Source organism: Vulpes vulpes, chromosome 12 (genome assembly GCF_048418805.1).
Source record: "Vulpes vulpes isolate BD-2025 chromosome 12, VulVul3, whole genome shotgun sequence".
NCBI classification, from domain to species: domain Eukaryota; kingdom Metazoa; phylum Chordata; class Mammalia; order Carnivora; family Canidae; genus Vulpes; species Vulpes vulpes.
In genome coordinates, this window is record NC_132791.1 from 153,876,637 (window position 1) to 153,893,578 (window position 16,942).

The 16,942-nt window shown below is 41.8% G+C and overlaps 1 protein-coding gene across 21 annotated transcripts in view; it reads left to right on the plus strand.

The window, feature by feature from the left end:
• Positions 1–16,357, plus strand: part of DAB1 (DAB adaptor protein 1) — a 1,107,850-nt gene extending 1,091,493 nt beyond the window's left edge. For 15 of the 21 annotated variants that reach the window (XM_072730801.1, XM_072730799.1, XM_072730814.1 and 12 more), the window contains 3 exons: positions 1,500–1,627; positions 1,987–2,097; positions 12,955–16,357. In XM_072730801.1, the coding sequence (XP_072586902.1) occupies positions 1,500–1,627; positions 1,987–2,082 (224 nt within the window). In that variant the 3' untranslated portion in view covers positions 2,083–2,097; positions 12,955–16,357. The remainder of the gene's footprint in view (positions 1–1,499; positions 1,628–1,986; positions 2,098–12,954) is intronic. The other 6 variants (XM_072730800.1, XM_072730811.1, XM_072730813.1 and 3 more) reach the window with 3 other exon arrangements.
• The last annotated feature ends 585 nt before the right edge of the window (positions 16,358–16,942 follow it).

Here is a 16,942-nt window from a genome sequence, read left to right on the forward strand (position 1 = left end):
TGTTCTCACTTAAACCTGCTAGAACTATTCTGTTCCATAATCATCTCATAAGACAGAGTTCCTTTTAAATAAAAAAAAATAATGTTTTATTGTAAAGAAAATGAGTAAAAACAGACATTATATCCTTCTATCCATGAGCATCACCTTCAGAATGTTTTGAGTGGAGTTTTTTTGTTAGTTGGACCAAAAATCTACGTCAAATTGACATAGACCTCACAGCTGGCCCGACAGTGTAGATAGAGCTGTATTAAATCCCAGCACTCCTATTCTGTGGTGCTGGTGACCCTGAGAAAGTCCCTTCACCTTTCAGGACTGCAGTTTCTTCATCAGGAAAGAAAAATAGGTCCCACACCACTTTGCAGTATGTGTTAGGGAACACAGTAAATACAAAATGCCTAGCACCGTGCCCAGCTTGCTGGCACACAGTAAATAGTGTTGTTATTCTAAATATAGATCCATCAAGGCAAAAGGTGCTCACCAAGTTTTATAATCACTCTCTGTCTGATAAGCAGCCAGATTTGGGAAATTCTGGGCAGTTATGGCAGGATGGGGGCCCTTATCAGTGGCACTGGAAAATTAGCTACTAAATTAAGCCACATCATCTCCTCACTTGGGGCCGAGCCAGTGACTGGCGTTTTCAATGCCAAATTAGAAATTATTGAAAAAAGAATAGCTTCAAATGGCACATTTGTTATAACCTCTGGAACAAATGAGAAGAGGAACTTGTGGGAAGGCCAGGACAGAAGATGTGTATCCTTATGGAGTGAGGGATAAAGTGCCAGTGGGGAAGTTGCCAGGAGCTCCCTCCCTTTTTCCCACATCACAGAGGCACTCTTCATCCAACACGGGTTTCTCACGTTATCTCCCATGTGCAAGGATACAAGGCCTGGTTCTACCAGTAACCAGCTATGTGGCCTTGAGCAATTTAGCAACTTCACTTCCCTTAGCTGTCCTGGGATAACCCCTACCTCAAAGAGGCACTATGAGGATTACAGATACTCGCTGTAAAGTTTCTGACAATGTCTGAAGTGTAAAAGGCACTTAATCGATGCACATCACTGTCCTCTGATTTATTTATTCTTATTAAAACATACACACAATGTTGAGAGAGAGAGAAGAAAGAAAAATTTGTCCAGTGGTTCTCACCTCGAGTGTGTAGAAACATGGAGCTTCCGAGTCAGTGGGTCTGGGGTGAGGTCTAAGACTGCGTTTGTGACAAGGTCCCGGATGTGGTAGTGTCCCTGATCCAAGTGCCATTCCTTGAGAACCACTGCCTGCCCCATCCGTGTGCACCCACTCTTTCCTGTCAGCTGTATGACAGGACAAGATAGATATGTACAGAGGAGATGCTCAGTTGTTTAACTGACCTACCTCAGGATAGAAAGCTGAGTGCTGGACTTGACTTGAATATAGCCAGACCCCTGAGGTCTCTGTAGGATGTAAATGGTGACAGCCAGACACTTAACGATGTTCCTTCTTTGTGCGTGGTCCCGGTATAGCTCCAACCCCAGCCCCTCGACAGAGCTCTCCATCCAAATCATCTGCATCCCATGCCAGCGATCCCACCACAGATGACATCTTCGAGGAGGGCTTTGAAAGTCCCAGCAAAAGTGAAGAGCAAGAAGCTGTAAGTGACCAGTTTGTTCTCTCTGGTTTTGCCTTTCCTAAAAATTAAAACGGCTGTATCTGAAATGGATAGTGGGCGCGGAAACCTGCATAGAGAAGAATGCTTGCTCGGATTCCCAAGTTCTAAGCGGGGCACTAGAGGGGCTTTCTTTTATGTTCTAATGAGCAGCTGAAAAATGTTGTCCTTTCGTGAGGTCGGTCCCACAAGTTCCCACGTTGGTGGGTATGGCACCTTCCAACTGCAGTTGCTGCCTCCTTTAAAATAACTGATCATATGTATGCATGAAAATATGCCCTGCTGTCTTCTGCTTTCCATTGTTGAAAAGAAAAAAAAAATAGTGTTATCTTCTTGTGTTCTAGCCTGATGGATCACAGGCCTCATCCAACAGTGATCCATTTGGGGAGCCCAGTGGGGAGCCCAGTGGTGATAATATAAGTCCACAGGCCGGTAGCTAGATAGCACAGGTCTGGGTAGGTATCTGTTCTTTTTATATACTTCACCCTTAAGCTCTCTGCTTTCCCTTTGGCTTGCCTTTCATTTCTTAAGTCATATCCCCAATGTCTGCACCATCTCTCCTTGCCTGAGCATATCCCTGATGTTTGCACCATTTCCTTGCTCTTTATTCGCTATTGTGTTTTGCCTCATGGATGCATGACCTTTGACACATACTTCTAGTCAGGGGTAGGGGTGAGGAGTGGAGAATGGTCATATTCTTTTATTAATGACATGTTCTGAGTGGATGGTGATGATGGAATGAGGCATGGTCACCATTACACAACAAAGATTCAGTTTCAGAGAGCATCAACATTCAAGGATGGACACATTCTGCCCACCCTAATGATTATTTTCTCACTGCAGTGTGATCCAAAGGCTCCAATCTTTTAAGCGGAGTGTCGCTGCATTTGCCTACACTCCACAGATCTAAAGAGTTCACCAACCAAACATTCTGAGAAGCCAGACGAAGAAGCAGAACCAAGCAGTGCTTGAATGAGATAGAGAAAGAGAGATCACAATAGCCCATTTTGTGTAGCCAAAAGCGACCCCCTCACCCTTAGTAATGTAAAAATGAAATTCAAAGCTCAAAGACATGTAGTATTTGCTTGAGGCTCCACTGTTTGCACCTGTGCTACGGCATATGGTTCACCACCGAACCACTTCAGATTCCATCAGCAGCTACTCTGAACAAAGTGTACTTACATTTACTAGAAGTGGCTTTTGGCACTTGAATTTCAATACATCTGATTTGATCGAAAGAAAGGGGAGCTGATGAAGCAAACCTTCTCAGGAGACAGAAATATACCACGTTACCCAGACATGATTTCTGAGGTCACCCCTTGACAAATGTGTTCAATTTTCAGATACTTTCCTAGTTTTCCATAAATGTGTAGGACTGCAAAGCTCTACCCACAGAGCTCCTTCTATAGTCCTGAATGGGGTGGTCAGAACCGTTAAAATGGTAAATAGTTTTCACCATCCCTAAATGGATTCTGAGGCTACCCCAAAATTCTTCTCAGTTCACATGGAAGTTATTTTGACAGTTAGTGAAAGCCAATACAGTGTTTGGAGAGTGTATTTTGTTAATAGATTTTATGATTAAAGGACTTAACATACTAAATATTTTGCCACATTTTTCTATCAGTACAGTAGCATATAATGACACATCATGCCATGCAAAGCCATGAAGTACACCTCTAAAAATCCAGTCTTGCAAAGCTATTTGGGAAGCTGGTGAATTAAAGGCAAAGTCAATGTTCCAGAAAAGAGAAGAGCTGGGGATTATGGGTGGATGCCTTGGAAAGATTCCCCAAGAGGTTTTCTACCCTGGTGCATGTTTTATTTCACGTGCTCAACCCTGTCTTGAAAAATTTGATGAATGAACTAGAGATGACAAGAGCCATTCATCAGTATAACAGCTAACATCATCCTAAAATTGAAGTTCTTCTAGAAAACAAAGATGACTTACACCATTTGCAGATCAGTGTATCAAACCCTCATCTTTATGAGCCTGTTCAGTTTGAGACAGTCAAACAAGCTGCACTGTTTCTTAGGGCTTCAGCCTATTCCATGTTTGATGCTTCATCCAGACCCCAGGCCATGACTGGTTGTAAATGGATGGAGCATGGGATATGATAGTAGGCAGAGCTCAGAATTTGGAACTTGAATTAAAATTCTAGCTCAGCTCCTTAGTAGCAGGAAATCTTGGGCAAGAACCATAATTTCTTTTTGAGTTTTGGTTTCTTCATCTGCTAGAAGGTGCTTTATCATCCACTAGGTTAGCAGAGATAGTGTCTCAGTCTCTAGTGTGGAGACAGACACTTATCACTCAACTCAAAAATCAGCTTAAAGATCTAGGCTCTGGAGCGAAATTGAGTTTAGAATCTGGCTCTACCTATGTGACTCTAATGAGATTTCATAATAATTCTCTATCTTATTTTTGAAAATAAGGATAAAAACAGTGTCCTCCTCAAAGGGTTGTTGTTTGGATGAAATGAGGTGATGTATCTGGAGCTCTTAGCACAGTGTCTGACACAGAGAAAGCTCCCAATAGATGCTAGCTGTCATCACCACTGTCGTCATCATACATGCTCAATAAATGCTCCCCAGTACCTTAGAGTGTATACATTTTGCCTTTATATTAAATAAATTATACCATAAGGACCCAGGCTACTGGCTGGGAGGTTTTGCTATGTACTTCCTATCTTCAGATCATTAATTTTCAATATGCCTCAAAACAGTTTTGGAGAAAAAAATTAGGAAAAGAAAAATATAATATCTTAGCTTTCTGGCTTGCCCAGTCCCATAAATAGGATAATCCAATGAGGGTCTCACAGGCCACCTGTCCATTCCAAAAAAATGAGCACTCTTAGGTTGACATATATGTGTCATAATCAATAGCTCCCACCCCAAAAGGGCTGGACTGTTATCTTCAGGGTAACAGTTTTCTCTTTCTGAACACTTCGTTTGGCAATATCACAATTGCCTGTTGAGAATCCTGTGCCAAGAGGCTGATGCCAGCCTTGCAGGCATATTCCCCCAAAACCCCCCCATAAGGGAAGTCTAAATGAGCTTTTCTGGGCCCTTCCATCACTAGCAACCCAGGCCATATATGATCCTTCCACCTCTGTCACATTCACTCATCCACCCAACTAGAAATATACCGACTGCAATTTCTTAATGCCTTTCCAGACATTTGGAGAAGGGATACCATGCAGGGAAAGTCACATCCGTGGATCTGTTTTCCCCTTTGCCTTCATACAGTTGGGAAGCAGGAGTCTTGTCCTTCTTATCACCCTTGCATTTTATCTCCAGCTGCTTTTTATTAGAAATACCCACACAATTCTTAGCAGGTAGGGGGTGACATCTGTTGATAAGTGAAAGCCATATCGCACCATAGTAAAAGGGGAACAAACGGACTCAGTCCTCACAGGTGGAAGCTTCAGGACCAATCTCAAACAGCATTTCTGTTTTAGCAATAAAGGGAAATCTCTTCAATTATTTCATTTTCTCCCCCTACCCTCCTGTCTGGGAGAATCACGTGTCTTTGAAAGCCTGGGTCAACAGGAGCAGAAAAAAGAACCAAAATAATATTGTAATGGCTGGTGTGGGAATGGCAGGTAATTTATACTTCACTGATGTGTTGCTGGAGCAATTTTAAGGGCAAAATGTTAGCTTTTGAGGAGATGAAAGAAAAATGAAAACATTTATTTGGTTAAATGGCTAAGTAAATAAACTGCCTATCAGACTTCCCCAGCTGTCAAGTCAAAGTAGCATCTGTAACAATGGGGAATTGTTGGGTCTGTCTCCCTTAGTAACAATAGATATTGCCATAAATAATAAGTCGCTGTCGTGTTTGTAATACGGACCTTCGTAGTGGGAACCCAAGATACATAAAATATTACCTGATGGATTTCTAGTGTTTGAAGGAAAAGAAAGCTGAACTTCAGGTGCTTTCGGAGGATGAATCTACAAAAACAAACAAACAAAATCTTTTTAAGAAGAAAGAAAAACACACAGAGTCAGAGACATAGGTCTGGATTATGGTTTTAAAGCAGGTGACCTTAGGCGAACACGTAACTACCCCTTTATACCCTGGTCCCTCACATGGATATATATGGATAATTAATTATAACAGCTCCCTTCCCAGGCTGTTCCATAAACAGAAACTATGAATATGAAAGTGCTTTTGTAAGCTTTGAAAGCAGAATACATGTATTTGCAGTTATTGTTACTCTTCTGTTTTTAAATAGAATGAAACAACAGAGCCTTAACCCAGAGAACCACAAAAAAAAAAACAAAAACAAAAAAAAACAAAAAAAAAAACAGAAAATCAACTGTCCATTTCTTGGACATAGCTTTCAGAGGCAAGTCCCACCCAGGATGTTGTGAATCATGCAGTCAGGAGATGAGAGGGGCCTGCTGAGGGCTGTGTCAGCCAGGAAGGAGAGGTAGGCTTGGTGCCCAGAAAAATTGAAAAGATGAAACCTGGAGAAGTTAAGACTGAAGGGAGATGGGAAGTGAGGATGAGGACATAACCTAAGACGACCCCCACATTTCTGTTTTGGGAATCTGGGTGGGGCATGCCAGTCATGTGATGAGGAACATAGGATGGCATGCTTGAGCAGAGAGAGAGTGGGTGTACCTTGGAACTTGAGTTGTCCTTGAGATGCTCATGAGACACCCAAGTAGAGATGCCAGAAGGCTGCTGGATTCAAGAAGCTGGAGGTCAAAGGAGAAAACCAGACTGGGCAGGAAGATTTCCATATGGTTTTAAGCCACTAGAGTAGTGGGCACAAGTAGACTATGTTGATCATTTAGACCAGAGGTCAGCAAACTCTTTGTAGATACCTGTGCTTGTGGGCCAAGTCTCTTGTTGCAACTCATGTACTCTATCATTAGAAAAAGACATCAGCAAAAGACAGCACATGAAGAAATCAATGTGGCTGAGTTCCAAAAATATTTTATTTAAAATACTGTATTAAATTAATTATTAAACAGAGCCATCAAAATTAGCCAATGGACTATGGTTTGCTGACCTCTGATTTAGATCCCACTCCCTGATTCTAGAATCACTCTACAGAAGTCAACCACCATGCCTTTCATTTACTACTACTAATACATTTGTAAATTGCTAGCATGTTTATAACACTTTCATAAACATCACCACCTAATTCAATCCTCCAAGGAGTCCTCTTAAATATTTTTATCATTCCCATTTCACAGACAGGACAGGGAAGGTGAAAAGTTAATGGTTTGCTGAAATCATAAGATTCACATGTAATAGGGCTAGAATTTCAATCTACACTCAGATGAAATAACTCAAGAGCTCTCAGCCAGACCCCGACACATGGGTTTTAGCAGCTTCTCTTAGACTTAACAGCTGTGTGACTTGAGGCAGATGGCTTCATTTCTGACCTTTGGTCTTCTCTTCTGTACAACAATTCCCAGATGCCCTCCCAGCTGACATTCTAGGACCTCCTAACCTGCCTGGGTCACCCGATCAGAGCACAGAAGACCCAATCCACAAACAAAATCTTCTAGCAGCACGCCTCCCCCCAGCTGTCTTTATTCTAATGAACGACAGGACAGCGGACACTTTAAATATGCTGATTTTCTGGGGGTTCCTAGCCATTATTGCCTGAGATCCAGAACCCACTCCTGATGACCAGGAGTTTAATCTGGACAGGATTCTCTGCTTAGGGCAGAGAATTGGTGTCAGCAACCTCAGTGTCCTCGTCTGCTATGTGACGGAGTCAAGAAAGATGATGTATGTGTTCAAAGCGGATGATTTGTCTCCTTCATTGTTGGAGAAATGGAGAATTGATCACAACATAGGCAGGACCCCCCCCCCCCCCCCCATGGACTTAGATTCTGCTTCTCTGCATTCAGCAAGTGGGTTTCAGCACCTGAGACCTCAGGAAGCAAGTGTTTTTGGCAGCAGTGTCAGTCTCTAAGATATGTCTTAAATCCATCCTGTGTTCGAAAGACTTTTCTACCCTGAAAGGCAGACAATCAGGCTGAAAGTGACAAGAAAGCTTTGTGGGGTTTGTTTCCTTTTTATTCAAAGTCTCCCAGCACTTGTTAATATCATTTATGTTTTTTTGAACTCATGTATTACTTGTTACGATTCCTTGAGGTAGATGGCACATGCCCCCATTTTACGGGTTAAGAAACTGAGACCCAGGTACAATGCTTGCCTAAGTTCATGCAGGAGGTTAGGATTGCTGGGCTCTTTCTGGCTCCAAAACTCATGTGTTTTTGATGACTCCATGCATGTCTTCAGGTAGGACTTTAAGTTTAACTTTATTAAAGCCTCTTTTCCTTTCTGGCTGCGCCACCACCTTTTTCATTTGCGAAGGCAGAAAATGTAAAACCCCACAGAACTGGGCCCCAGTGTTGGGGTTTGTGCTTGCCTGGGCAGAGTGGTACTGAGGGACTCAAGCTTTGGCTCACCTCTGGCTTATCTGACCCCTGGCTTGGCTAGGTATTGATCTCACCCCCAGGCAGAGACAGGCTCGCTCAGCAAGCAGATTGCATGGCGCACAATGACCTCACATCTGAGACCACCTTTCTCAGCATGCCGTGTCTTCGCTCCACTAATCATTTTTTCAAGGGACATATGTTTGGTAGATGTGGCCGAGGTTTCCAAAAAGACACATAATAAAAATTAAATGAGTGCAGAGGACTAAGCATAATTTAGGTGGCTTTAAAAAAGGTCTCATTACAAGGCAGGATAGGAAACTGTTGGCCCCTGCCCACCAAGCCAAAAAGGTGGGGCCAACTGGGGGAAGTGAGGAAAACGTACATCGTATGCAAATTATACCTCAATCAAAATAATTTTAAATGAGAATAGGTGAATTCATAGAACAGGAACAGAGATTAGAGGTCACCAGCGGTTGAGGCTATGGGGGGAGTGGGGAGTTATGGCTTAATGCGTAGAGCCCATTTGGAGTGATGAAAGAGTTGCCCAACATTGCAAGCACAATTAATGCCACTGAATTGGACACTTAAAAATGACTAAAATGGCAAATGCTATGCTGTATATATTATACCGCAATTAAAACCAAGCTGGGGAAAAAAAAAAAAAAAACTAGTTATATCCCATCTCTGTGCTGTGTTGGCTGAGTGACTTTGGGCAAGTCACCAAGCTCTGAGGAGGCTTATTTCTTCGCTCTAAGTGGAGGTAGGAATATCCAGGGTACAGCCTCAGTGTGATACCCAAGTGAGATTGTGTATACGCAATAAGAAAGTCCCTATAGACTGTAAATGTTTCTGTAAATATAAGCTCTTATTACCCTAATTCTGTGATTCTACGTGGCTGCTGTATATGAGCACACAATTCATACTGGAAGTAGTCTGTAAACATGTGGCAGACTCTTATCCACAGGGCTGTGCACCCAGTTTCTTTAGATTAACCCCTCATGCTTTCTGCACCATTTCCCTGGGCTACCCCAGCGCCATTATTACATTTCCTAACAGACGCCGTTGCAGGTGCTCTTGTGTGCTATGAAGGAGAAGCCACCTACAGGTGATGATTATTAGGTCTAAAACCACCTTCTACAAAGGAAGGATAAAACCACAATACACAGAAGGGACCTAACCTTTTGGGAATATTTCCTATGTGTCAGCCTCTGTGCTAGATAATCAGTGTGTATTTTCTCCTTCAGTACTCACCACTGAAGGAGTAGAGAGGTAGAGAGGATAGCCTCATTTTACTAGTGAAGAAACTGAAACTCAGAGGGGTTAAGTAACCGGCACAGAGTTCTCCAGTCCTAGACTCTTTCAGTCCCCTCTGTAGACCTCTGTCTGCACTGCATCAGGTTATCTTCTAGGATGTTCTACATGGTGAGATCCACCATGCTCCAATTCTGAGTGGGAACAGAGTAGCCCACATCACCTACAGAGTCCCGGAAGCCTTTATATTGGAGCTGGGTCTGAAACTATGAACTCCCCATTGGAGGACAAAGAGAGGCCACCAAAGGCACAAGGAACTGCCTGAACAGAGTCTCAGAGATGGGAAAATCCTGTCGTGTCAGGGTGACCAGAAGAATGGGGCATAGGAAAGAGAATGGAAGTAGATGAGGCTGGGCAAGAAGGTGGAGCCATGTTGGAAGGGCCTTGTGTGCCATCCTGGGGGGTCTTCATTTTTCTTGGGAAAATGAGTCAGGAGGTTGTCTTGGAGCAGAAGAATGGCATGACCAAATCTATTTCAGAAGGATCATTCTGGCAGAGGCATAAAAGACATTGGAAAAAAACAAAACAAAACAAAAAACTATGATTTACATGACCTGAAAGTTAAATTTTGATTCACGATCTGAAAGGGGCATTTATTAGCTCTAATGGACTACGAGACAAATGGGTCTCGTGTACCCAGCTGAGGAGCTTTGACCTTACCCTGTGGGTGATGGGGAACCTTTGAGGGATTTGAAGGAGGGCAGAGATGTGGTCAAAGCTGCCAAAGGAAAACAAAAAATATCAACAGGGTGCTGTGTTAATGTATGATTCCATTTAGGCTTCTGGAATATTGAAAATAGCCTGAAGACCCCATCACGACCTTGCCAGAAGGCAGGTCAGAAATTTCTGGATCAAATGATTTCTTACACCCCTCTAGCTCTGACAGTCTGAGATTCTGTAACAAGGAAGGTAAAGCTATTGCCAAAACGTATAATGCATCACAATGTCAGACTTTGGGATTATCTGCTGCTTGGGGTTTTCCACACCACTGCTCCCCTTCATTACTGGGGATAATTGAGAGTTGACTGCAGTCCTTACTGCTGTTGTGATGGGTATTTGAAGTTAAATTCCGGCAAGCAGGAGATGTGTGAATATTTATCTCAGCTGCAGAAAGTTAATGCAGTGTGGCATTAATTACCCTGTCTGAGCCTGCTGTCTTCTTCTGTTTTTAGGTGTCATTCTCAGTTGAATAAATTAGTTTCCAAAATTAGAATAGAGCAAATTGTAGGGTGAGATCAAGGCGGCCTGACTTCTTAGGGTATCCTAAAAGAAGAGTGGGCTGAGCATTTCTACCCAGGAGAGATCAAGATACATCCTCTAACACAGCATAGGCAGAAGAACATGTTCTTTCCCAGAACTTGTACTTGATGTCACCACTCTACCTTGGCTCCACCCAGTCCACCCCCAGAACACAAACACACAGTAAAGTTATGTGGTTGGTATTGGTATTGGCCTTGCAACAGGTATTTGAAACATTTCAAAGCATTGGCAGGGAATGGATTAGGTGCATGACAAATGAACTTGCTATAGATTTTGCTAGATTAGATTTTGAGAGAATAAAGCCAAACGGGAGGGTATTTAGGACAAAGTGATCAGAACAGTGAAGAAAGTAGAAACTGTATTATAGTCATTCATCAATCCAACAAATCCTCATTGAGCGCCTACTGTGCTAAGTCAATGTGTGTAAAATAGCATGGGGACGTGGCAAGCAGTAACCCAGAGGTGGGATATGGAATAATGAGCTTCCATATATCCTGTCGTTAGGCATTTGGAGGAGGATCATACTTACTCTTTACATTTCCAAGAGTGATATGAAGCCCATAGGTAGAAAGCATGGAGAGACAAATCTGTATTCTGTTACAGAATAGGGGGCCTCAAAGGATAGGAAGATGCCTTTCCCTGGAAAAATACAGACATAGTGAGGTCCAGAGGATGACATCTTGGATTTGAAGGCAGGAGTCTTGGGTTCTGTCCATGACATGGTTTCTAAGTGACCTTTGACTCTGGGGAAACCAAAACTCCCTTCTCTAGGCTTCAGATCCTTCACCTGTCAAATGATGGATCTGGACAAAATTATCTCCTAGTCCACTTCCCCTTTATAATAAAGACAAACCATAGTATCTATTAAATGCACAAGGTGTACAGCACAATGACCTTAAGATCATACCACCTCTGTGACCTTCAGTTTTTATCTGCAAAATGAGACAGAAAGAATAAGAGCCACTCCCAGGACTGTTAAGCAGGTAAAATAAGACACGAGGGTGCTTTATAAATTCCAAAGCACTCTACAACACTACAGATTGAAGGATTGGTCTTTTCTCTTTTATGACAGTTGTTGTTATAGACTAGAAAAGCCCTGGACCCTACTTTTAGGTCTCATATCCCAAGCTTACTAGCTGTAGGACCGTGGAAAAATTGCTTAACTTCTCTGTGTGATTTCCCACTTGCAAAGGATAAATAAAGCATCTACTTGACAAGGATGATTTGTTAAGTTAAAAAAAAATGTACTTTAAGATAGCTAACATGGTGCCAGACACATAGTCAGGGCTCACAGAATATCAGTTAAATCTAATGGCTCCAGAGAATAAGCAAATAGAAAGGATCTATACTCACATGGCAACACACAGGCTAATATAGAAATATGACACAATTAAGATGTCACCTTGTCCGTTTAATTCTGACACAAATACCCAAGAGTGACAGCAAATGGTCAATTAAAGGAAGGGCCTGTGTATGCTTAAGACCAGAGTCCTGACCTGATCTGCTTGGCCAGTGCACCGTGGGCCATTTCAACAGGAGGAAGTCAAGTAGTTTCAACAGAGCTAAACACCACTTCCCATCTACCATTGGACTGAAGGTTTGCCTTATATACTGGTGAAAATCCCCTGTGTCTCAGGACAGCCATTTTCATGGGTACAGGCAAATGAGAGGCCATCCCTGAAACAGGAGGTTGAATGCAAACAGGTCCTAGAAACTCTTAACTAAGAGCTAAAGTCCTAATTGCTGTTTTGCTTGCTCCAAAGTGTGCCCGGTCCTCACTGCTTATAGAAACCAAAGAGCAGTTTGAAATAGAATTTCAGCGGTTTCAAGTAGACATTCATAAAACTTTGTTGGAAAAATCTCCACTTGTCTCAAGCTGATTGTTAGCATTTTGTGAAGACTTCTTACTGCCAAGCACTGTGCTAGATGCTTTATATATATATATATCACCTCAAGTCTCTCAAGAACTCTGTAGGAAAAACAGTGTTCTTCCCATTCAGTGGTTGGGAAAACTGAGGCTTAGAAAGGCCAAGGATCGTGTCCACATCACACAGCTTGTCCAGCTCTCTCTGATACACCATGCTTTTTTTTTCCCTAACTGGGAAACCAGTTTCAGTTTGAAAACCAAGGGCAAAACAGGGTGAGTAGTTATTCTTGATGATTCAAAAAAAGTCGCCAAAATGACATGCATCATGATCAAATAATCCAAAAATTACCTAAGGTCATCCATCATAAACTGTCATCTTTCTGTTCTAATCCCAAACCTTCCTTCCCATGCTGTCTCAGAAAATCCTATCTGGAAAAGAGCAGCTCTCACTCTGTCCCTCTGTCCCCAGGAGCTGGAGCCTCTCTATGCGCAGATCAACAGACCTAAGAAGTAGCATCGAGGTGAGCTCACGGCAGGTGCTTCAAGACTGGCATGGAAATCAGCATCGCGACAGGCTCTCTCTTGTATTCTTCTGCTTCACCTCATCCCACAACAAAATTCACGATTGCCCAATGGAACTCATTTGGAAGAGGAAACTAAGGGTTTTTGGCAACCATGGCAGATAACTATGGCAGCACAAAAAAAAAAAATCAAAAAAGTATAAAAAAATCATACCCAACATTAAATCACAAACCAAGCAAATGCTTACCCGACAAATGTTTGGAGCTCTCTTAACATGGGTTTAAGATGACCCAGTCTGCAAAATCGTAATTCTCTTTTATTTTTCGACCTCTTTGACCGCTGTAAAGACATCAAATGTGGAGTGACAGGCCTCAGAGAGTGACAACAGGGTTGGCGCTGACTTCTTTCAGACAAAAGCAAGAGGTCCTCCGTGACTACAGTATCCTCATCCATATGCCTTTTGACATGACGACATCTTCTCATCACTCCACAGGGCCTGGTCTGCCATTTTCCCCCTTTCCTTTGTCATGTTTGAAAATTAATGGGTGTAAAAAATTTTTGTATTGCTTTTGACTTTTTTTTAGATATGGGTGAGGAAATCTAACTGGAAAAGAAAAGCCTCATATGAAATGAATTAACTTGAAAATCACAAGACAAATAAGTGGTTGATTATTCTTTATGATCAAGAATGTTGCCAAAACAATCCTTTAACTATTCTGCATCATGGCAAAGAAAAAGACAGCTTTTGGTTGGAACCTTCATTCTGTGAGTTGGAAAGGACATCGGATCCCATTGATGAGAAAGATGAAAAATGCATCTGATTTTCTCAGAAGCTCTAAACTCTAAGTACAATAAAATGATATTTTTTATTTTTCCGATATCTTGCTGCTGTGATGCTATGCAGACAAGTGTCTTCTCCACGTGCCATTTTCAAAGAAAAGTCATTTGCCAAATAATTCTGGTACAATCCTGGGAATGTGGTTTTGGATCTTAAAACCGACTTTCTAGTGGAACAGTGGTGACATGGATATTCGGAATAGCAAATGGATTCCAGGATCACAATGGTTCATCTCTCTTTTTGTACATCAGAAAATTCAAATGGGATTTTTATTTTATAACTTGAAAAAAAAAACCTTACCATTAAACTCTTTAAATATTTAAGGGAAATGGCTTTAAGGAGTTCTAATGAAAAAAAAAAATGCCAGTTTTTTTTTTTGTAAATATAAATGTTAATGAAAATGCTTTTTAATAATGCCATTACACTGTAGAGAAGGTAGCAGATTGAGTGCAGGATGTGACAAACTTGATGGATGGGGCTCCCTCTCCAGATGTTACTGTGGAGCATATGGGAGGAAGCTGGAGTTTAGGGACAGCTGGCAGGAACACTTGGCCAATCGGCAGCTAGTGAACAGGAAGGGGGGCACGTGACCCCACAGTCTACTCCAACCTTTCCACAAGAGTATCCACCATCGCTGGCAAACAGGAAAACGTTCACATTTTGAAGGCCTGTCCTTCAGATTCTGAAACGCCCTCTCCCCCCACACACACACCTCTTCACTACCACCAACCCCCATAGAGATCACTGGACTGTTTGTATGTGAAACAGAAGAGTTTAAGCTTCCTTTTTTTTACATTTATGAGACAAAAAAGTGCAGTGTTCAGTTCGTATGTTTAGCACATGATTTTCATAAAGAATCTATATATTTTTGCCCTACAGAGAATTGTTCTACAGGTCAAGTGTGTTCTCCGGATGTTCCTATGCAGTTCCAGTATGTTGAATTTAGTGGTTTAACACTAAGGAGAAAACTTGAGAGGACCGTGTGATTAACTGGGTTTGGGGTTAACTGTTATTACTTGGGTTTTAAAATTTGGAAAGTAGAATTGACATTGATATGATTGACTTAAATAGGCCTGTGTACTGTGCTTCGTCATATCAATAGAAAGTAAAGTGGTTTGAAAGAAGGTATACTTGTTCACAAAGAAAAAAATCAAAATTCAAGGTAATCATTACTGCTCGAGGCCCAAATTTTACACTATCGGGTCACTGGAACGTGATTTTTTTTCCCAGTTAGGTAAACTGACCAAATGTCCTTACAGAATATATGTCGATGTCATCCTAACATGGAAGGTCCAAAGAATCAGGAAAGTGAGAAGGGCCATTTACCCCCCTCTGTAACTATCACCTGTTGGTCCACATGATTTCTCCAGGAATGTGCATCCATTTTATAATTAAGTCATCCTTTCACCTGAATGGGGAAAATGGGAAAGATGTGGTGATGACCGTGAGAGTCGTCCTGAAACCGGTTCGATTCTGTTTTCTGGGGATTTGATACGATAGGCAGTTCCCCTGGGGGACATGGCTTCAGTTGCTCCGTTGTCCGAGATTCTGATTCTAAACAAGTGGTGCTAAATCTCCTCCCTCACTATGGCTGTCTTGAGTTTGTCTCTCAGTTATCACACCATTATACCGATTCTTTGGGTTGCTTGTGACATGTTCAAAGTGAACGCTGACCGATGTTGCTGTTTCGGGTACACCGTCTGGAGTTAATTTCATAGCAGAAAGTGACAGCCCAGTGGACTTGTCATCATTCATTGAATGTGATTGAAAGTGTTACTGGCTCTGAACCTAACAAAGATGCCTGTGTGATGCATTAAAGTGAGGGAAATAAAGTCAAGATTTTAAACTGCCATCCATGTTATCTTTGGCAGAATTCTGATCCTTAACAAGCCCTGTTTGGTGAGCTCAGAACCACCACATCCTATCCCAAGAGTACAGTGGAATTTCCAAGTAAGAGCCGGGGAGCCAATACCAAAAGGCCATGGGGAGTCTGCCCAGTTCCGGTTAGATCGATAGAAAATCCGTGTGTAACAACTGTTAATTCCTCATCCTTCACTAGCACTAAATTTGTCACTTTAAATTTTGAAACCAGGGAAACGCCACCTGTCATTCTGTCCCCATGACCCGTAGCTCTTCGATCTTTCCATGCCACAAGACTTTTTTTATAATCCGTACTCATCCCAGTGTCTACTGAAACCCCATCATGTCATGTACTGGGCACCTTCTTTTAAAAAAAAAAATGTTTACTCTGTGGGTTTGGTTCATTTCAATTTCTGCGTTCTGACACATATTTTTTTAATAAAGATGAGAAAGAGAAAATGACTGTTTGCAGTACATTTCTAGACCTACTTTAACTTTACCTCAGATGACAGTTTGTTAACATATATGGACACATTATTTTTAACTTTATGTACAATACATTCAACAACAGTGAAATTTTTAGAAATTTTCCATTAATTTCTGTAACACGCCATGTATAACTGTTAACAAATAAACATGTTTGAGAACAACAGCTTAGCCTGGTTTTATTCTACAAGTTTCTACTGGACACTCAGGCAAAGGACTGGAAGGTGAAATCGCTTCTCTGTAAGCTTCCATCTGACCAGGCGAAGGCCTTAGTTTTCCTGGCACTGGGCCAGAAAGAGAAAGCTTCATGGAGGAGTTAGATCAGCTCATCCTCACTTGACTTCAGACACTTGCTATTCTTGGAGAAGCAGTCACAGTGAAGAATGAGGAAGATGTCGGAAAAGACACAGCCTGTATAGATGTGGTATTTGAACTACATGTAGGCTTCCAAAATTGGGAAAGACCCCGAGACTAGGTCTGTGAGTTGTCTTCCCCTAAATAAACAAAAAGCAAAACACCCTGCTCAACTGTTGGTTCAAACACTGAGGTTAATCTATACCCTCAAAGAGTTTGCCATAATTCAGTGCAAGGTTGTCTTCTTTAAAGGACCCAAAGAAGGAAGCCTTTATCTTCCTTCACGTTCCCCCATACACTCCACATCAAAAAACATGAAACATCATAAGACCAAAAAAAAAAAAAGTGTATATGTGTGTGTGTTTATGTATATTTATGCGTGTATGTGTGTGTGAGA